Source organism: Strix uralensis, chromosome 8, assembly GCF_047716275.1.
Source record: "Strix uralensis isolate ZFMK-TIS-50842 chromosome 8, bStrUra1, whole genome shotgun sequence".
In the NCBI taxonomy this organism is placed as follows: Eukaryota; Metazoa; Chordata; class Aves; order Strigiformes; family Strigidae; genus Strix; species Strix uralensis.
In genome coordinates this window covers 27,965,375-27,987,054 of record NC_133979.1, presented here as the reverse complement: position 1 = coordinate 27,987,054, position 21,680 = coordinate 27,965,375, and the positions used below count along the sequence as shown (strand labels likewise).

The 21,680-nt window shown below is 42.5% G+C and overlaps 1 protein-coding gene across 3 annotated transcripts in view; it reads left to right on the top strand.

The window, feature by feature from the left end:
* MTA1 (metastasis associated 1) overlaps positions 1–18,574 on the top strand; it is an 86,865-nt gene extending 68,291 nt beyond the window's left edge. For 2 of the 3 annotated variants that reach the window (XM_074876809.1, XM_074876807.1), the window contains exons 18-20: positions 9,285–9,316; positions 12,222–12,373; positions 16,894–18,574. In XM_074876809.1, the coding sequence (XP_074732910.1) occupies positions 9,285–9,316; positions 12,222–12,373; positions 16,894–17,032 (323 nt within the window). In that variant the 3' untranslated portion in view covers positions 17,033–18,574. The remainder of the gene's footprint in view (positions 1–9,284; positions 9,317–12,221; positions 12,374–16,893) is intronic. The other variant, XM_074876810.1, reaches the window with a different exon arrangement.
* The last annotated feature ends 3,106 nt before the right edge of the window (positions 18,575–21,680 follow it).

Below are 21,680 nucleotides of genomic sequence, written 5' to 3'. Positions count from 1 at the left end.
GAGAGTAAAACTGAATTGTTATAACCAATCAGATTCTTCATTTATGTAGCTCCTATAGGTACTAGGGGAAATTATGGGGGTTTCTCTGTTGTTTTTGTTTCTCCTTTCCCCTTAGTGATGCATGGTGGCATACTGGCTGGTTTAGGTCATTGTAGGAGTGTACTGCACAGAAAAAATGGTGTTAAGACTGCACAGAGGCTGAAAATACTCTTTCTAGACAAATTTAGGTGCAGGAAGACACTTTGTCCACCTGTGTTGAAATAGTTTTCAAGGAGATGTTAACCTACCACAGTGTTGTGTGACTTATCCAGGGGTTTTTCTGCCTCCTGCTGATGTGCCGTGTTGGTGGCACCTGGAAGATACCTTACGGTTTGGACAGGTCGCTGTGTCAAAGTCTCTGACATGTGACAGTGGATAGCTGTTATGGTGGACTTTAGCTGAAGTCTCTTTGCTGGTGATAAAAGCCTTTTGGTGTTGGAGTAGTACCTCCAAACGCATGGGAGAAGTATGTATACTGTAAATTATGGCTGGTTGCTGAGCTGATCGCGTGTGATGAGTCTGTAAGGCTTTCCTCATGGCCAGATTGTAAAGCAATATAAAATCAAGGAATTGCTTTGCAGAGAATGAGCCAAGTAACAGCTTGCATTTGTGCATAGTGTAAAGCAAGATCCATGTTTATACATGTGTATTGGTGGTCAGGTTTCTAAGACATTTAAATTCCCGTGGCTCCTGCTGCCTTCATTTAGAATTAGGCTGTTTAACATTGCTGAAAATTGAACTGTTCGTGTAGGTTTTTGGGTGTTCCTTCAGGCAGCACTCCTGGAAGATTTTCATCTGAGTCTCTACCACCCCGTGGTATTTAGGATGATGGGTGGTCAGTGGTTAGAATTCAGCCCTCAGAAAAGTTTATCAGTGAAGTAACTTGCTGAACGTTCCTGGGTAGATGGAAACACCGTTCGTGAATGTGCCCAAATGATGACTGAGGGTAGAAGGGTTGGAGGTGGAAGATCCCCTAGTCTGTGGGAAGATGCCAGCTGATCAGGTGGAACTCTGAAGAGAGGTAGTAATGGGAAGTAAGGAAAGGCTGGGACAGGGGGAACCTTGGCAGTGAGAAATCAAGGAGGGCAAGGAAAGGAGACTGTTGTTAGTGGGCTGCAGCCAGAACTAGATAAAACTAATTATGAAAATGTTGTAAATTGCTGAACTTAAAAAGAGTACTTCAGATTTTTCCTTCGGAATTTCATTGTTTGTTTGTTTGTTTTTTCTTTTGCTACTGTAACTCCAGCTAAGTAACTTTTCTTTTTCTTACTCATCCGTGCTTAACCCTAGAGAGCTGAACTTTTTCAAGCTTTGAATATGATTTGTCTGGCCAGGCATCTAGAGTTTCAACTGGTGCTTGAATTCTAAGAACAGGAAAATATTCTTAATCTCATCTGTCCTAACTACCTCCACTCTGTTTTAAAACAATGGTGTTGTTCTTTGATCTATTTTGTTTTCCTCCTCTTTAAATCACATTGGAGGCATTGTTAGGCATACAGTGCCCTTCCCAGCTCTCCTTCAACATTAGATTAGCATGGACAAATTGCTACAGCATCCTATTTTTGGAGCATGAAAAGTACATGGAGTCTCATAAGCTGTCGAATACAGTGAGATGTTAAAAATTTATTAGTTTATTGTTTTTCATTAATGTTCTGGAGCTTGACTGATGATATTTTCCGTGAAACTTCCTCTAGAGAGAGAGAGAGAGAAGATGTTTTATGCTCCGCACCCTGTTTACTTTTTTCCTTACAGCTATCCCGTAATACCCAGGTCTATGTGATACTTGTCTATGCAAATTCCTACTGGGGGAAGGGACGCACCATTGTTAGATTTTTATTTTTTTTCCCCTCTCTTTTACACCATGTTAGCTTTCATCTAATCAAATTTGTTTTTCAGGGTCATCACATGCACTCTAAAATTGGCAGAAAGAGAGAGAACATGAATGAGTAGCTGAAATAAAGGGAAGGCTTTTCCCAGCAACAAACTTGCATTGATAAAATGGTAGCGGATCGAATGCTGAAAATTGGAGAGGGTTTATAGAAGAGCCATGAAAACGGTGAAGGGACTGGAAAACACACTGTATAATGGAAAATGCTTTTATCAAAGTGGAAGTTGTAGATGTTTGTCTCTGCTGACAGGAGCAGCAGAAGTGTAATAATAGAGGGCTTTTTAGTTTAGCCGGGAATGGAATAATGAGCTGCAGTAGCCAGAAGGTACAGCAGAAAAACTTTGGCTGGAAACAAGCTGCAAATTTTTGAGTGAGGTTGGTTAACTGTTGGAATACCTTGCTTCTGCTACTGGGGATTTCTAAACCAAAATGGAACGTCAGTCTAATTTAGGTGTTCTGGTACACTGTTTCTCACATCCTTTTAGAGAAACGTGAATGAACTCCTAGAACTGGAAGCATTCATCAGCCTAACGTGGCATTAGTTTAATTTCCAAGAGATGAGCATGAAAGGGGAAATACTGTTCTTGATAAAAACAGCTATCGAGGTGGGAATATAAGGAAGTTCTCTAGCATCACCTGTGTAGGTGACCAGACTTATCTCAAAGGTTTTTTCTGTCTGACTTAGACCTTGCAGAAAATTTGGATTTAGCTGTATGCGTAAGTTGCATTAAAAATCTGCCTTTATCAGCAGTGGCTTTGGCTGCCCTTCTGAAGTTGAGGATAACCAGCCTAAGGAAATCTTCCCATCCAGGAGTGACTATAAAAAGCAGGGAGTATTGGTCCTTTAGTGAATAACATGATACATGGGGTACTAAGGAAAAGTCCTGGCTTTAGCTGTTGATATCCAGACCAGAGTAATGCTGACTAGTGTCAAGAGAGAAAATGTTCAGTGTTTCCTAAGGGAATGACTGTTTCTTGCCAGCAGCAGCACAGCTGGGAAGAATGACAAGTTGCTTGAAATGCTTTTTGGAGACCCCAAGAACTGTGTGCCTGTGCAACTTCCTTGCTTTAGATTATATGCCAGAAGTACAGGTTATTTTTGGGAATTGTATTTAGGATTTTGTATTCAGATGTTAAGTGAAACTTTTTTCACTTGCCTTCAGCTTAGCCGTGATACTGTGATTAGTTTCTTTTGGTGCTGTTACGGAGAAATATTTGGAAATGAAATCAGGGGATAGGCATCACGCTCTATGGATCAGCTAGTGAAAACCATTTCATTTACAAGGGATGGCATGGAGTAAGATGCAAATGTTGAGTGAGTGAGCGAGAGAGGGTGCATGTCCCAAGGCAATGGTAGGGAGCAGGTGTAATTAATACAAGAGGAAATGAACGTATGACAATGCAAGGGCGGATAGTACAAAGCCTGAATTACAAATTGTGGAATCTACATGTGTGATACATATCATACATATACACACACACATATATATATATATCATGTGTAACACTCCCAATTCTAAGAAGAGTGAACAATTCAGCGGTTTCTAGTATACATAGCTTGGATCAGCAGATCCTAAAGTAGTGAGGTACATGGTTTTGTTGCCTCTGTCTTTAACCACTTAAAAAGTGTGTTACAGTCAGAGAGAATATAGAGAAATGCTGTTTTAGGAATGCGGGAAGATAGTATTGATTGGCTCAACACCAAGATAGAGAGCAGCTCTCCATTGTCAACATACTTGTCCAAGGGTGGCTACTGAGTCATTGTAGTTGGATGTCACTGCCCAGAAAGTATTAGTAGGGTCCTTGAAGTACTATTAGCAGAAGGTACAGCTTTGCATGAACAAACACATCATCTGTGAGGTACTGTGAAGCAAATAAATACGAACTGTTAGACCAGGCATTTTAGGAAGTACCATCCAAATCCAATGCAGTTAATGTGCAGGGGTTAGTGGAAGGAGGTGGGTAACGAACCACTAACTCATCCAAAATGAAAACTGCTCTTTGTGGAATCTCTCATTTGGAGTTACTGTTTGTTTAATGTCTTGGGGTTTATCTGTCCAACAGAGAACTGTGATCACTTCTGTGTTTCATTACCACCAAAACAGTCTGTTTCTGTATTTGTTGCATGGGGCTGGGCTACTGTATTCTGTACTATGTGAATCTTTCCTTTTTTTAATCTTAAATCTTTTTTTTCCTTTTCCTTTGCCAATCTTGGTAGGAACTTACTTAGGTAAGTAAATTGCAATTTTAACATTGTTTTTATGTACAACACAAATTTAAGAAAATGTTAGCCTAGGTGGTGTTTGGTACCACTTACGCTCTGTTCTGCTTGTTGCACATGCACCTTTATAGCCTTCGATCATTAGAAGGTGGACACTCAATCTGCTCACAGTAGTAGCACACTCTTGGCAGTTTAAGAAAGAGAGGGGTGCTAAAGCATTCTTAAAAGCTTACAGAAACTGTATGTGTGTATATGTCAACACACAGACTACTTCAAGTGAACCAGTAACTTGGAAGTGAAATCCTTGTTCATCAAGCCTCATTCATGCATGAATTTTTGTATTTTTTTTCTAGCTTGCTCACAAATGTGGTACTGTTGATGTTTTTGTTACTGCTGGGAAGGATGGAATCCCAGGAGGAGGATTACTTTTGGAAAAGGAAAATGCATATGAAGAGTGTATGGATTTTTGAAAGCAATGTATTTTAGTATAGTAAACTTGCTGGTTGTGGAAATGTGTGTTAAATTCTCTACATTCATTGTGACCGAAGATGTGTTTATGAATGTTACTGCATATTGCATGTTCTGCATGATACTTCTCTTTGGTAAACAGAAGTTAAAAGCAAAATGCCATCTGTGACTAATTGCTTGATGTCTCAATGGATTTAAAAAAAAAAAAAAGATAAATTATGTTAACATGAGCTAAAGGACCCGTGTTTTTGTGTGTGGTGGATATGCTGAAGATTGGATTTAGTAAGTCTGAGTAAATATAAATTTAATAACTCCAAGTTATGTCCAGTGGCTGGAAGCTGGGCTACTCTTCCTCCTTGGTAGTAGGATCAGCTCTGTACAGACTTGTTGTGCCAAACTGTGAAATGTTTGTATTTATACAAATATAAATATTTGTACACCTGTACATGTAAATATACAGGCTGTAAATATACAGGCAATGTGTGTATGTTCAGGCATGGAAAAGCACTGGAAGGTTTCTACCCAAGTAGAAAAGTGGCCATGGTTGGTGCTTATTCTGCAGCTTCTTGATGCTTACGGTAGTAGCTTCATGGAAATATCCTTGCACTCCAGTCTGTGTTGAGCACGCTGCTGAGGGTTTAGGCTCCTCTTTCTCAAAATGGAAGTTTTGTATTGTGTGGAGTTGGCAAAAAGCAGGCTGGATTTGAGCAGTGGGAGTAATTTTTGAATGCTGCTGTTCAGATACTGAGGTCCTGTTGCTGGGCTTGCAGGGGATGGGACTGGATCAGCAAAGAGCATGCATGTCTACTCTCGGGCTTCCAGTGGGACCAGATGTGCTGGTTTGCTTCCCATTGGGAAATGTGATTCCCCCACTCCACTCTGTGTCATCAGGTGCCAACTATTCCCTACTCCCGCAGCATGCTCCTGGGGTGGTGCGCTAGTTGCTGCTGGAAGTTTAGGTATTCTCTCATTTTAAAGTGTGTTTTGTTTTGGTTTGTTTTTTTTTCTAACAAATCTGAAAGCATTAGATTCAAACGATACGAGGTTGTTGGAAAAGAAACGGGTTGGTTGACTGAGATGTGGTTCCCCCATCCCCAAAAGAGGAAACAAAGCTGCAAAGTAAAAGTAGTAAGAGACTTACTTGCTGTTTGTGATAGTCATTCCCCACCTGTGTTTCTCTGGGTGAAAGCATATTCATCTGCAGCTTTGATACTTTGGGAATGAAAGGATCATTAGGACATAGTAACCTGCTGTGACTGGTTTTGAGCCAAAATCTCTGTGATTGTGTTTATGCTTGAGGAACAGTTCTGAGGTCTTTGTCACTAAATTGTAGGGAGTGAAGGCATGCTCTGGGGGTGTTAATTAATCTCTGTGCTGTGATTAGGTGTTTTATTGCCATTTCAGTAACAATGTAGAATCCTCTGTGGTAAAGGACATTTATGCTTATCTGCAGATACACCTTTGGTTTACCTTGTCTTCATTTTATCCTCTGGGACTTCCTCTTTATTTCAGTGTATAGAAGAGACTGACAGGAGGGATTGAATGGCAGGAGATTTTCTAGGGCTTTGGGTTTAGAAAAGTGATACGGAAAAAACCATTTAATCTTGAGTTTTCAGAGTATATTTCAATCACTTTGACTGCAAAGGAGTGGAAGACCTTCATGACTGTAGACCTTTATACTTTGTGGTTTTAAAGGTTTGGTCAATCCTGAAAACACCTCCTTCTTTGTTTGTTTTTTTAATCTAGTTTGGAGGAGGTTAGTGTTGTTTCTGATGTGGAGCTATGTGAATCCAAGCAGTTGGACCTTATAGATATCATCGAAAGGAATAGTCACACTTTCTATGCTGTGGCTTCTCTAGACATCCCTCCATAAAATAAAGGCAGGGTTTTTTTCCTGAAGAGGAGCTGCCAGAACCCTGTTGTATTTTGCTTCTGGTTTATATTCATATGCTGTTATACATTTTTAACCTGCTTGTGGATGCATGTGTGAGGGAAGTCTCTCTCAAACCTTGATCTGTGAAAATGGAGTGTGCACCTTGGGGAGGACTAAGTTTCATATGGTGAGTTACTTGTCTGTGCCACTCCTTACCCAGAGATAGAGGGTAGGTTTAATCCTTAGAGGTGCTTGTCTCACAGACTGCATCTCTTGCACAAAGGTCACCAAAAACTTTTAGGTGAGAATCCATTGTTTCTAGTACAGATGCATCCTGTTGACTTGACAGCTGTTCTGCAATGGGTTACAGATGTTATGATGTCTCTCTGCATTTCTTCGGTGACTGTTGTAGGTAAAAGTTGCTCATTTAATAGCAGTGCTTCAGCTGCATATGCTTGTACTGTGATTTTTTTTAATTGCAGACTGAAGCTAGTCTTTTTAGTGTCTGTTTTCATTCTTTCAAACTCCAGTTATCAAAGTGTGACTAAAGGGAAAATTCACAGAGAGCTAAGAGTAATATGCAAATTGATACCTTATTACTGTGATAGCAAGAGTATAAATTGTTTTGAAATTAACTTTGTTTTGTGTCTTATTTTACTGGAACAAAAAGTTGTCACGGGCAGTTTATCCTAGAAATTGCAGCTTAGGTGGTGAGGTGTGTCCCTGTTGTTAGCACTGCTTCTTTGCTGTTTGAGGGCACTGAAACTTTGGGGCTCAGAGTAAGTGGCAGTTCTGCTCAGCCTTTGCTCAGTTTGTATCAGTCTCAACATCTCTTCTCACCGTGGAATATTCTGGGTTAATTCTGGTGCTTGTTTACTGTCTTGTTATACATCCAGCAATAGTCACTGCAGCAGCCATGTATCAGCTGCTCCTGTAGGCTAGTCTTTCTGGCATCAAGAATGTTCTTGGTACAAGAAAAGAGCTGATCTGAAGAGTGGTTAAAATGAAATGTGTGGCTTCAATCCAGGGACTAGCATCAGTTGATTTACATCTCTTGGAGCTCCTATGAATGGAGAAAATGTTATCTTTCTGTTATGGAAGGGGGAAGAAAAACAAGAGCTAGAGCTTAGCTCTGAAGCCAACAGATTCAGGTTGCATCCTGCTGGCTGTGCTGTTTCCCAGCATCCGTGGAGCTCTTTGTCCATCCCATCTCAAACGGCTGCTCACAGCTGTGTTTTGGATGCGATTGCTGCTCCCGTGTAAAAAGGAATGATTATCTGGTGCCTACATTGCCTTTGTCAACATCCAAAGGTTGTTACTTGGTGCCTGGTACATCTGTTCTACAGATTTGATGGAGATCTTTCTGGCAACTATTTCTTCATCTCTGTGGATACTTAGGCACAGAAATGCTGCAAAAATTGAAACTATGTGTCTTCATGTTTGAAGCAGCTAACAGCATACATCTATGCAGAATGGAAAATACACTCAATATAAACTGTTCGTTTTAATGTGGCGTCGTGGTACTCAAGGCTCAGAAAATGTCCCCTGTTCCGCCTTCCTCCCTCCTGATACATTGCTGTGCCATGTGTTTCATGGCATACTTACTGTGAGTACATTGTGTTTGGTTTTACCAAGGAGAACCTCAAGGAATCTGTGGGCATATGGACCGTGAGCTATAAAAGTTCATTTTGCTGGATTCTTCAGAAAGCTTTGCTATTTCATCTCAGTTTAGCTCGCTAGCAGTGGGAAGTTTCAGAAGTCAAGCTGGGAAGCTTGCTATAAATGTGAAAGCAGAATTCATACTGATAACTTCTGCAGCCAGCGACAGCATTTGCTGATGCCTGTCCTGTAGTACCTGTTGCATTTGATGTACTGACATTTTGGTTCTCAGCTCAGAAGGAGCTGAGAAAGGTGGCTTGGCACACTGATGTGAATGAAATGGTGTTTTCTGGGAGCATGCATCTTGGAAAACTAAAAGGTGCTAACAAAAAGGCTTATTAGGTCTCCCAGTCCATTCCGTGCCACACCCTGCTGCCTTATAGCAACATGTCATTCTCTTATATCCCAAGACCTTTGTGTGACTTACAAGGTCTTATATATGTAAAGTACAGTTCAGTCCGTGCGCTATGGCAGCATGATAGGGTATCTGATAGTACAGCAAATAAGCTAGTAAAATCAAGCCGTTGTGCTTGGTGCTTTTGTGCTACTGGGCAAGGGCTTTGTGTGATAGCTGAAGTCGCTGTGCTTTGTGACTGAAGGAGCTGCGCCTATGGAAGTATTTACTTGTGGTAGGTTCAGCAGTCGGTTTGCTAAAAGTTTGTAGCTAACGTCTGAGCTGAAGAGTTCCCTGGGAATCCAAGGATGATAGGAAGATTTTATTTGTTGCTCTCTTGACAGTGTATAATACCTTCCACTTTCTCCTTCTTGATGTCAGTAAATTCCTTCAGAGCTAAAACAGAACGCCAGATTTTTCCCAAGATTTGAGGAAAGCTCAGATCTGAAAGAGGAGGTGTACTTTTAGCGGTAGTTTGAAGAAAGGTGTGAGTAAATGGAGAAAAGACTGGGTGAATCAAACGTATTTTCAACTTGGGGCCTCTGCTCTTCAAACCATGTTGTTAAGGAAGCTCTTTTCTCAGTTACCTTTCTAGGAGGGGAGAAGTTAGTTTGGTAGACAACTCTTGTTTTAGCAAAACAACACAGTTACAATCATAGCTGCGTGTGTTTTGATTTTGTACTTTTTTCTGTCTTGGAAAAGCAATGGTCTTACCAGCTCTATTCTCTTTCCTGTTTGTTAGGTCTGCCTAACCACGGACAAACCAGACAAATGGTAAGAGAATGTTCATTTAACCAAAACAGGGAAAAGAAGAATTATTAACCCACACTAGATAGAACACCCCATTAAACCGTAGTGTTTCACTTCCGTCTTTGCTGTTTGCAGCTGGTCATACTTCCCAATTAATTGAAAAGTTTTTTAAAAAAAAATATTTTGGGGCATATGAAACATCCAAGTGGTTAAATACAATTTAAACCTCAAATCTATCTATATATCTATCTATGTATATATAAATGAGAATCTATTTTGAATGGAACATTTTGTTTCTGCTCATACAGAAACTGAGTGGCTGTTTATAGCAAAGTTCTGGGATGTGTTTCTAGGTGGAACGTTTCCCTGAAGGAGGAAGGTTTAAATGATGGAAGGGTTTGTGTGGAAAACAGTTTATTTTTTATTATTTTTTTAGGAAGTTGGTGTGCAAGTTGTCTGCTGAGAATGCTTGTCCTTTATGTTCTTTTTTTTGAGTAAAAATTATTTGTAGCCTTTCATCCATTATGCTGAGTTTTATCAAAGGGCAGAAGCAAATAGCCAGTCTGATTGATGCGTCTCTGGCAGAATGCTTTCTTATGGAACTCACCTTGGTGTGAAGGGGCCAGTGCAAAGGCTGTGCATCATTTTCCCCCCTTATGCATGGCTTATGGGAGAGAACTTAAAGCATAAATTTTTTTTCCCAGAAATGATCTTCTGGTGTTGATAAAGTGGAGCTTGCCTCATTAGGTGAACTGCCACAATGTATTAGCGTCACTAGAGTCACTCTGACATGGGTCAGTCAGCAGCAGGTATGACTGATGGTCACTGAATGGTGATCACAAGCATTATTGAATCTAATAATGTTCTCGGATAGTGTGCAGTATGATGAGGGTAGGCTATAACTTGAGCATGCTAGTCTGCTTGTAATAACGAAGCATTCATTTGGTTTGTTACTTGAGCATCTGATCTGAAGTGGTAAATTGTATTCCTCCATGAATTCAGCTTCATTTCTTGTCACTGAGGAGACTGGCTACTTGTTTGTGTCTGCTGAATAAACCAACTCAGTGCAGTGGGAGAAATCTGTGATGACCTAACACATTTTTAGGGTGAAACCCCTGAACTGCCTTGATTTCTCATTGCTTGATAAAGTTTACTACTGAACTTGAAAATTAAAGGTTCACATTTCAGGATGTACCATTTGAAACAGATTGCTCTGTGCAGGTAGAGAAAAGGCAACCTTGGAAGCACAGGCGGGTGCCCCTTCTAGGTATTTCCAAGAACTTTCTCCAGTGTTCTCCTGTGTATGTAGCATGTGCAGAGAAAACATCCTTTGCAGCACTAATGAAAGTATTTTCTTGGAGAAATCTGGAGGGGGTTAAAAAAACCCAAAACCATAAACCAAAAAAAACAGAAAAGCTTTTTATTTGAAGCCTTTTCCTTAATAAAACTCAAATATAAAAGCAATTCTTGAAGTATTTCAGTGGTCTGCTGTGGTGCCGAATTTGTCTTGTGTGACATGGAGGTGGGCAACTTAAGGAATTAAATTGTTATTGCACTTGTAAACAACAGCTTTAAAGAGATTAGGATTTTAAAAGGTGGGATTTTGTTTGTTTAGCTCTAAAGGCCTCATCTTCTACAGGAAGTAGATCTTGCTAGCACAGTTGATTAAGGCTGGTCAAAAAAAAAAGTCATCTATCAGTTTTTGTTTTCAGATAAAAATGAAATAGATGCAGGGTTTTGTTGGTTTTTTCCCTTGGTTGACAGACTGAAGTCTTCCCTTTCTAAGTCAGTGTTAAAATTTGGTTAAGCTTTTGCCATAAGCTGACACTTAAGGACTTGAATACCTCATGTCCCCACCTTTCCTTTTGAAGTGGATCTCCCAGGCCAGACATCCCTCGTGAACACGCTCAGTTTCCCATTTCGTGGGTGGAAGGGGAAGCCTTGGTGCATCTAGGGAGATGGTCTGACCTCGGACGATGGCCTGTGAAATACCAGAATTAAATTTCTACTGGAGCATTTTCTGACCAGCTTTAATTTATGCATATCAAATTTTCTGGGCCTTTATTTTGCATCTTGCCTGACTGTCCAGTGTTACTGATTTCAGTGGGATTTCTCAATGTGCTAATCAGCAGGAAGAGGGGCAGCAGAACTGGACTTCAGATGATCAAGGACAGCTGCATTTGAGAAGCTTAATACTTTGCTCCCTTTCATCTGCACCTCTCTTAATAACAGCTCATGTTTTTCCAGTTGAGTGCAAGGAGGTTACTGTGGGTCTGGAAAATAATACCTGTGTTGATTCGTAAAGCAAGTGTGTTATATATGGGAAATCTATAATTTATATTTAGATGTTTAGGTGTTAAATGCTAAAAGGATTTTATGATGAAAGCTGCTAAGCTTTGTAGTACTAGATATGTTTTCAACAATAGATTTGATTATATACTATCCTCGTTAAATATTAACCTCCCTAGAACAAAAAGGATATGGGTAAGTTTGGTACTCCAGAATGACTTAAATTCTTATTTTTATTTTTGATTTGCTGTGTAGCTAGATTTCCTTCCCTGAAATCAATAGAGTTGCTCTAGATTTACAGTAGTAGCTGAAATCTAAGTCTTATGCTCAATCTTTCAAACTAGATGTCCTCTTTCAGACACAAGCAACAGATTATTGGTAATGCCTTCCATTTATTATTTGTCCTGTCGCTGGAGTATTGCTGTCCTATTTTATATTGAAGGTGCCTAACTTCTACTGCTTGTGGACAATTGCTTTTATGTCAATTCTGTGTTCAGTCACGGGCAAGAGGGGAGATATTTGCCATAAACTCTTAACAACTGATATGAAAACTTAAATTCTCTTTTCCTTTGAGTGCTTATCACATGCTGCTGCAGGTTTGTTGCAGTCCATAATTGTACTTTTTTATGTATCACGTTAGGGACCAAGCCGAAACTTGCTGCTCAATGGGAAATCATACCCAACAAAAGTCCGATTAATTCGTGGTGGATCCATGCCTCCAGTGAAAAGGAGGAGGATGAACTGGATTGATGCACCAGATGATGTTTTTTACATGGCCACTGAAGAAACCAGGTAGGAGACTTGGTCTTTCAGAGGATTTAAGGGCGGGGGAGATCTTTTGGTTTGTGTTCCTCATGGGTGCTGCAGCTGATTTTGTGGTTAGACAGGGATCTCTTCAGCAGATCTGTTGCTGCAGGCTGAATGCAGAGACCACTGCTGGTGCAAGGTGGAGAAAGGCTGCGATATACCTAATCATATCTGATGTGCCTAGTCGTGCACTTGCATTCCAGAGAAAGCAGATTCTTCTTCTTCCAGAGCAGTTCCTGTAAGAGATGGGCAATAAGGGCAGGAGGACTGAGGTAGGAAGTCTACCTGGTGCAGACCCATAAATGCCTTTGGAGGTCCCGCTGCAGTGCCTCATTAACAGGATAGGGGCCTTCTGGAGCACAGGTGATGCAGAGGAACAGAGCCTCCTATACATAGAGCTCTGCATCCCCTCTTGCATGCTGGAGTCTCTTGTATTACTACCTCTCAGAACATCTCCTTGTGTGTCTGCAAGTGACAGTTTCTGGGGGCTGATTTGCCTTGTTTCTTTGGTGGTTTATATTTGCCACCAGTAGCGGTGAGATTTAGCCCTGTAGTGTCCATGTTCCCCCTTTGGTGGTACTGCTTCTGCTAGTCCTTCTTATTATTAGTCTGCCCACAGGATAAAAATAGTAAAAGAAACTTTCCTTGCATGAGTTTCACCTTAAACTCTGTTTACAGTCTACTGACAGAGTGGTAGAAGCTTTGTGGCCTGATCCCCAAAGCAAAGCTTTTGTGTGCATGTTCCCACCACTTTGTTATTCCTAGGAAGGAGAGGACTGTTCCTGGGTGTGGTGAGAAAGGTGGAGACATAGCTTGTGTGGTTTCCTCCCAAGAACTTGATGCCTTTCTCCTGAGTAACCTCAAACAAGGTCAGAGCAAAGCCCTGCTTTTCAGCTCTCTCTGCAAGCAGAGGTGCTCAGGCCTTTGTCTGTGTCTAAAGCCTGGAGTTATCAACACTTTCAGTATCAGTGCCCTAACAGGCAGAGAAGCACTTACCTTTCCCTCCAGTACCTAGCAGAGAGGGGACATGGGAATTACTGGATGTCTGAGCCTTTACAAGTGACCAAGGAGGTCAGGAGTTTTAAGTACTTCGTCTCTTCTGGTACTACTAAATTTGGCACTACTCTGAGTATTCACTTGTTCAATGTGAAGTGCATAGTCAGAGTCCTGACATCCCCAACCTCCTCCTTAGCCTGCAGAGCATTTCAAGTGTCAAGTGACTGTTCTGTGGGCCTAGTATCAAAGATGGGCTTCGTAGACAAGCCGAGACTGGTAACGTTCAAGTTACTAACCACTGATCTATTGGCTCATCAGATTTCAGTGCAGGAAACCCCCCCATTAGAATTCAGAAGAAACACAAAATTTATTTCCTTGTCAGACTTGTTCCTATGGTCACCTTTAATGTAACCGTGCCTTTCACACCAGCTCATATCTTTACCTTGTCTTTCCCTTCTCCTTTTCTGTTCCTGCAAGATGCTGTGAAAGTAAGCAGTGGGATCCCGTATATAATTGAAGCTAAAGTGAGAGAAGTATTTAATTTTCAGGGGAAGCAGTTTTCCTTACTCCTGTTGTCATCTTGCTCTAGTAAAGAGGTACTAGGATCCTGTTACAGACCTGCAGCTCTGGCAAATTCATGTGCAGGGTATACAGCCTCTAGTTCAATCCTTAGGTGCTCAAGGCTTATTTCATAAACCTGCATCTACAAAACACTTCTTGACATCTTTATCGTCTGACCCACAAGAAATACTGCAGGTTCATGGTAGTAATGTCTCAGTACTACTACAAGGTCCTGCCCTTTGATCTGTACAGAACAGTGAGAATATTCATCAAGTGTGATGTTGGTTGTGAGAACAATTTACTGTAAAGTCAGAGAATCATCTGCTCGTACAGAACCACTGACCGAGTCAGGAAAGATCAGTCCCACGGCAGCCAGCACATCACTAACACAGAAATTGTAGTGCAGTGATAGACATCAGCTGAGTAAGACCTTATCTCTTCCATTAAAAAAAGAAAAAAAAAAAAAAAAAGAAAAAAAAGAAGAACAGCCGCCTTTGTCTGACAGCCTTGCTGCTTAGCTGACTGATGAGTGCTGAAAGGAGATGTTTGGCAGCGTGCTGAAAAGCAGGGAAGCCTGAGCGATGTAGCATTGTAAGCGGCACGGGTTTTCTGTCGGGCGTTTCACCTCTAACTTTTCCCTGAACCATCTGCTGCATTCCAGTGTCAAGAATGTAAGACTTGTTTGTGAGCTCTGAAACAATCTGTGCTTTGTGTTGGCTCCATAGCAATCAATCTAGCAGCAATATCTGCATATCATCCTCCAGCTGAGGGTCAGGCTGTGTTTTCAGTCAGAGAAAGTAGGTTTTCCTAAAGTTTTACACCCCCTCTCCTCCCCTTTTTATGTAGCACTGTTGAGAACAGTGCTAGAAAACTGAGGAGCTTTGAGGGAGCAGTTTGAAAAGTTGGTCAATTGAAAGGAATAAGTTTTTGAATTCAAGCCTCACAGTAAGGAACTTGGCATTTATAATTTATGCAAGTGGAGGCAGCGAGTGACCTGATCAGAATCTAGAACTGCTACGAGACATGTTTCTGATGGCAGCATGTCTAATTGAGCACATGCAGATAGTGTGAAGCTCTGCTGGCTAAAAGTAGACAAACTTCAGCTAAACAAGTCTTGGAAAAATCATCACATCAAGATTTAATTTTTTTCTTCCCACCACCACTTTTCCACCCTGTTCTTTCCTCTCCCCACCCTGTGGCCTTTCAGCTTTAGAAGGCGCTGGAGAAATGGGGACTCTGAGCAAACAAAAGATGTGTCTCTGTGTGTAAGCGCTATGTAGCAGGCTTGTTCTGCTCAGTGGGCAAAAAAAGCAGGTGAAGAGATGACCAAAATGTGACCAGAACTGATTCAAAGTCTTCAGCTGAAGTTGTTGTAAGAGTAAATTTTAGGCAGCAAAAGTATTTTGACCAGTTTCTTCAGCAACCAGCACTTCTCAAATGCAGAAATCATAAGAGTGATAAGACATCAGCTCAGTAAGACTTTATCTCTTCCATTTAAAAAAACCCAAACAAAACAAAACCAAAAACAAACAACAAAGAAACCCAAAACACCCAATCAACCAAAAAACCAACACACCCGAAAAAAAAAGGGTTTCTTGGCCCCAGCAATGTTGACTAACCAAAAATGTAAAAGTTACTTTTGGGTGATAGACGGTTGAGTTGTGGATTGTAAAGCCATGTGGCTGCCCTTCCTCTAGTGCAGTATCGTGTCTGTCATGGTAAGTCAAAAAATCATGAAGTTATGAGTCTCTAAGGGTGGGCAGTGCTTCCTTATCAGACCCTGCTTGTTACCCCAGTTCCTGAGCTTAAGGCTGTGTATAGTGGGTACTGGTGGACTCTTGTGAATATTTATCACTTCCCTTTCTAATCTCTATATGCCTTTGACCACCACAACATCCTCTGGAAATTAATTCCTCATTTTAGTTACATAGTACATTTTTCATTGTTGCTGGTTTACTTGGTTTGGTTGGTTTTTTTGGTTTTTTTTAGGATACTTCCTTTAGCTCTAAGCCTGGTATTGACAAAAAGAAACAAGTAATTATTCTGTATTGTTTCTTCCTACCTTATTTTGCTAATTTTAAAACTTTGGTGCATCCCTTCTCCATTCTCTCTGTCTTTTACTTTCTCTCCGTATGGCAAATTGCTTCCTGCATCTGATAAAACTTGTTGCTAGTCTTGTAACATACAGGGAAACTCTTAACAAATGCAAGACATGAATATTACCCGTTTCTGGGTTGGGCCCATGCAGTGTGGGAGAAATAAGAGAGGGAGAGACACCCTGTTAGTGGTCCCCAGTGCGGGGGGGGAAGGCTGCAGTATTGGTTCACTGGTTAGTGGCTGTCACAGAGCTCCCCTGCAGCAGCTCAGCCTTGAGGCGTAGCTCTGTGGGAGACCAAATGTTGCTGGCTTGTGCTGTGACGGGTTTCTTTTGAAGAGGCAGCTGTGTGCACCTGCTCGGGGCTGGGGAATGTCAGAGAGCTCTGTGAGAGATGGATTAGAAGGCGGGGAAGTCACCAGCATTGCCAGAAGAGGTTTGGTTGTAACTTGGCTCTGTAAATTCCCACAAAGCTGCCTGCAGCATGTCCAACTGATGTGTCTGCATGCATCAAAATAAATTAGTGGTATGGAAACTGCTTGTCATGACTATTTCACGTGTTATATTTATAGCAGTAGACCCTGGTCCTATGAGGCTGGACCAGAATGCCTTCTGCTCTGCAGGAGAAGGATTCTGAACAGAGAATGCAATTTCCTCTTCATTGTTTGGTTTATAAATCAGAAAACAAAAGTTCCCTGGGGAAAACATTGCTGAAATAAACAGCGTCAGCCTATCCCCTTAGCAAGCAGCCTCTGCGTGTGCAGGCCTGGTTTCACTTGGAGAAATCGAGAAGCCTACAGCGCCTTAGCATCCAGTCTCTGTAATCGGTTCCTTTCTTCCTTACTGTCTGCAGGAAAATCCGCAAGCTGCTTTCCTCCTCCGAAGCCAAGCGAGCCGCCAGACGCCCTTACAAGCCTATTATCCTCCGGCCCATCCAGGCAGTGCAGCTACGCCAGCCCATGAATGATGAACCCATAATCATCGAGGATTAACACACGCCGAGCAGCTCTCCAGATGACAGTGGATCTGCCTGAAAGAATCTCTACTCCAATATATACTTGAGTTTCTATGGCTACAGCGTTGAACTAACTGTTGAAGAGAGGGAACTTTTGAGGAACTGTTTTGCATCTTTTAAACCCTTAAAAGGAACTCAGCCCTACTCTGAGCCTCTGACCACAGACTGCTCTCTCTCTCTCTCTCTCGCGCTCTCTCCTTCTCTCTCCTTTCTTTTTTTTCTTTTTCTTTTTTCTTTTTTCTTTTTTTTTTTTTTAATTTTTGGTAGCCTCTTTTCCCCTTTGCTTCTACCCCTTTTGTAGACGGGGAGGGAAAGTAAGTTTAACTTATTAAGAGAATGTGGACTAGTACTTTTTAGCTTTGTTTCCTCTTCTGATGTACGAAGAGCTAGAACCCTTCATTTTGTGACTGAGCTCTCGTTGCAAAGCCATTTTTACAAGGCTGTGTTGTAAGATTTTTCTTTTTTTTTTTTTTTTATTTTGTGGACGGTGCCATTTTTTATTTCATTTATATTATTTCTTTTGTAGATAAATTTCCAACCTTTAACTGATATTTGGAAATAGGAGCTGGAAGCCAGCCCCAGGTTCAGCCAGTTTTCTTTGGTCCTGTCCCTTATGTTTTTTGGATCATTTTGCACGGCCAGTTGTGCTCATGCACAAGACAGAAACAACTCAGGCTGAGAAAGGAGTGAGCTAAGAACTGAAGAACCTTGCAGAACATTACACTAACGTGTGCAGTGGAGGCCAGGCTACCAGAATTAGGTGTCCTTACTCTAGTCAATCCCTGGGAGATCTGGCCCGGTGCATTTCTCCCAGTAACCAGCAGTTTGCGTGCTGCCTTCTCTCTGGAATCCTATGTGCTGTTATACCACCAAGATCCAGCAGTAGGCCCAGCAGTCCAGCAAGTGTAATGAATTGCTTTGCTCTGGCTCCAAGAGTCAAGTACACCAATGCCCAGGGACATTTTGCTTAGAACTCTGAACCTGTTTGTGCATCAGTGTTTTTGGACACATCTCTCCCAGGGCGAGACCTGGTTTCTCTTTAATTGCGTTACTGTATGTTTCCCATTTTGAAGGGAATTTAAATTACAGCTGAGTTTTCATTTGAACACATTGTGTCTGAAATTTAAGTGTTTTTTTCCCCTTTGACATTTCTTGTGTTTGAGGTTTCTTGCATCTCTTGAACTTCTTATGTATTTGCAAGTCTGTATAATTTCTTTTTCATATGTCTTCTCATAGCAGTGCGTTTGCTGAATGCCCTGCTCTGTTTTGAAAGGATGTAAACTATCATTTGCAACTTGTGCTGATCTGTACATGTACCTGCCTCAAGCAGACACAGCATGTAATAACCCCCAAGTCATTCCATATGTGTCAGCGGTGAGATGAGCCAAAGTTGTATTTGGGTTATCACAGTCCAACCGTGATTCTGTGCAACTCTGCTAACCCACCAGGTTAGACGGAAAGGAATCCCCACAAAATGAAAACAATTCAGTTAACTTTACTTAATAAACCTGGAAAGTGAGCTTTTGTGAAACATCTGCTTTTTGTCTCTTCTGAAACAGCTGCCAGGACCCTTGCTCGGGTGCCATCTGGCTGGCGCGCACGCCTCTGTGCTCCTTCCTCACATCCCAGAGCTGCGTTCCGCTCTCAAGTGTTTGCGTGACCGCGGTGCGTCCCTGCGCTGCCAGTGCCGTTATGTCGTACGGGGCAAGAGTCATTCACAGTCTGATTCCCCTCATACACAGTTTAAAGGTTCCTAGCACTTCAGACTGTGACTCTCCCTCCTCCTTTTGAACGCGGCAGCAGATGCAACGCTGGGGCTCTGAATGAGCCTTTTGTGCGGGGTGGCTCATGCATCTTGCTGATGGGGGGGGCATGACGCTGGCTTGTGGCAGAGTGAAATCCCTGGGGGTTAGCAATGAAACCCACTGACATTTAAGGACTTTCGTTTCTACATCCACTTCTTACTGGGATAAGCAAAGTGGCCTCAATGTTTGGTCTCATTTGCTGCTCGGGAGTAGTAAGATTTACTCTGTGGCTGTGAGTAGCTGCGCAACTTAGCAGATGTTGTCAGTGTATCCTATACTGCTGCTCACGTTTTCCTATCTGTAACTTGGGGCAGGAGGGGACAGCCATTTCTGAAGGATATGCTACGTAGGAAGGGCACCAAGCTTACTGGATAGAAACCCTCCAGGCTGCATGCAGCAGTCCAGGACTGCACCAAAGACCTTTGGCAGTTTTACTTTGCCTCCACCAATCTGTAAGGTTAACCCTATGTACATAAGAAACATTGCTGACTGCAGGAAGGTTTTGTAACACTTGATTTGTCTCTGTGAGGGAAAGGTCTCATAGGGATTCCTTCCTGTTGCAAAATGAAATCTGAAGAGATCACTTTGAAAAATCTGTGCCCAAATTTCAACCCCTCTGCAGTGGGATTTGGAGCTGATGCCTCAGCCGTGCTCTGCCTGGGTGTGGGGGTGCTCTGAAACCCGTGTGCCTGGGACAATGCACTTCTGTTAACGGTGGATGAACTATGGATGAGACTCGAGAGGAGCTGTTCGGGCTGCGCGAAGAGCTCCGTAACCACTTGGGGGTGCCAGCCCTGCAGTTTCCAGCAACTTAAATGCTTTCTTGGAGCAGCCCCAGAGATGACTCTGGGAGTGAGTCCAGGCAAGTAGAGAGAATATCCTGTGCTGCCCTGTCTTTGAAGGATCCCTTGTGTGTCCTTTAATATGGATGCCATTTTTCAGCGTGCAGTAGCTGACTTCACTCCCTTGTGTTGCACTGGCTTATGTTTGTACCGGCTTGGGAGGAGGGGTTGGAAGATACCTTCAGCAACCAAGGAAAAGTGCTGGGTCTTTGGAAGCGCAGTGAATGGTAGGTCCCACCACTGACCTATCCAAGTCCAAATTGTCACACTCTTAAACCGACTGCTGTCACTAAGCCTCTCCTACACCAGTGTCTCTTCCATATTCATGTGCTGATGTGTTGCTGCAGGGATTGCCTTTGAGTATTCCCCCTCCTGCTATAGAACCTTGTTAAAAAAAAAAGGTACGTGCAGCTGGGTCAGTGTTCCATTTTCAGTGGTCCTTCCACCTTCTATAGAGCCCTTGAGATTGTAGGGAACAAATTCTGATGGGAGTTGCAGTGAGGGACGCTGGGCTGGCGTTCAGGCACGTTAGCTCCACAGTGCAGAGCCTGGCATTTGGAAGCGCTTGCCTGCCCGGAGCAGGTCATCTCTACTGCACACGTCTCCAGTCCGTAGTAAGTTTTGCCACATGCATTTGGATATTTTCCCTTAGCCCTGTGTCCCTGGCATCCCCATCCTTCTCTTGCTTTTCTGCCTTGCAGACTCAGGATCAGACATGTCACTGGCTCAGCTCCGACCCCTTGGAGAAGATTGTGCTTCACGTTCACATGGATGGCGTGCGCTGGCCTCCAGGCTCACTACAATGCCTACAATTTTGCAGGCTTAAAGGTAGTAGGGAGCTGGTCAGGAAAGTCTTTTAAAAACAAAACAAAAATCCAGACATACCTACAATACTTTATGACAAAATGGTTTTGTTACGGATTTTTTTTTTAGCTAACTTTGGAATTTTTTTTTTCACTTTGCATTTTGCATTTTACCAGCTTGTCAGTAGCAGCTCCATGTGATCTCTGGTTTTGATGCTGTAACATGAAAGCAGCGCGCTGTCTGTAACAGCACTGTTGAAATAGTGTGGAAAAAAAGTAAAGCATGACCAAAACTAACAATTCTGAACCTGGCATTCCTGCTGTGGGAGGTGGGCTGTAACCAGGACACTACTGGAGAGTTATAAAGCAAAATACATGCTGAAATTCCCCTTGAAATGGAAATTTGGTGCCCGTGCCAGCTCTGCTGCAGGCTCTGGCTCTCAGTGCAAGTGTTACACAAGCCAGACCTTGGGAAGCCTGAGAGTCACTTTCGGACGGTCAGTTTGCATCATGGTGGAGCTGCGTTCCTCTGCCAAGGGAGGAGGTAGGGCTGTGGAGGAGGAGGGGGCAGTTAACCTGCCCAAACAACAGCGTGGGCACGGCTATGCTGGTGGGCTGAGTAGTGTGGCAGGGGAGGTGTGCAAGCCTGGGGGATTTAAGAGAAGACCAAGAATAAAATCTAGGAGATTTTGACTGGAAGGAGGAGGAGGAAGGGTTTTCATAGTTACAGAAACTGAACGCTGCATCTCTTCTGGTTTTCTTGATCCACCAAGAGGGCACAGGCTTAAAAGCACATTTAACTTAAAATTGGCATTGGCAGCAGTGTTGGACGGAGAAAGGAGAGATCGCTCCAGAAAGACAAGCCCTGGCATGACAGGCCTCTCTAGCTGGCGAGCATTTGTTTGGTTGTTTTTTTTCCTGTAAATGTGCTTTTTAGTCAATACTTTTCTAGGAGAGCCTGCAAGAGCCAACAGTGATAGCATCTGCCATGATCCCCATTTTCAGGATGCAAACATGTCTTGAGCGTGTGTGGTCTTTACTGCCCTCCCCAAGGGAGGAAGCTGGTGTGCCCCATGTCCCCGTGTCCCTGCTGCCCTCCTTCCCCTTCCTGGGGACCGGACAGAAGGGTTTTGCCCTGCTCAGCCAGCTTTGAAACCTGGTGAAAGACTCAGCCT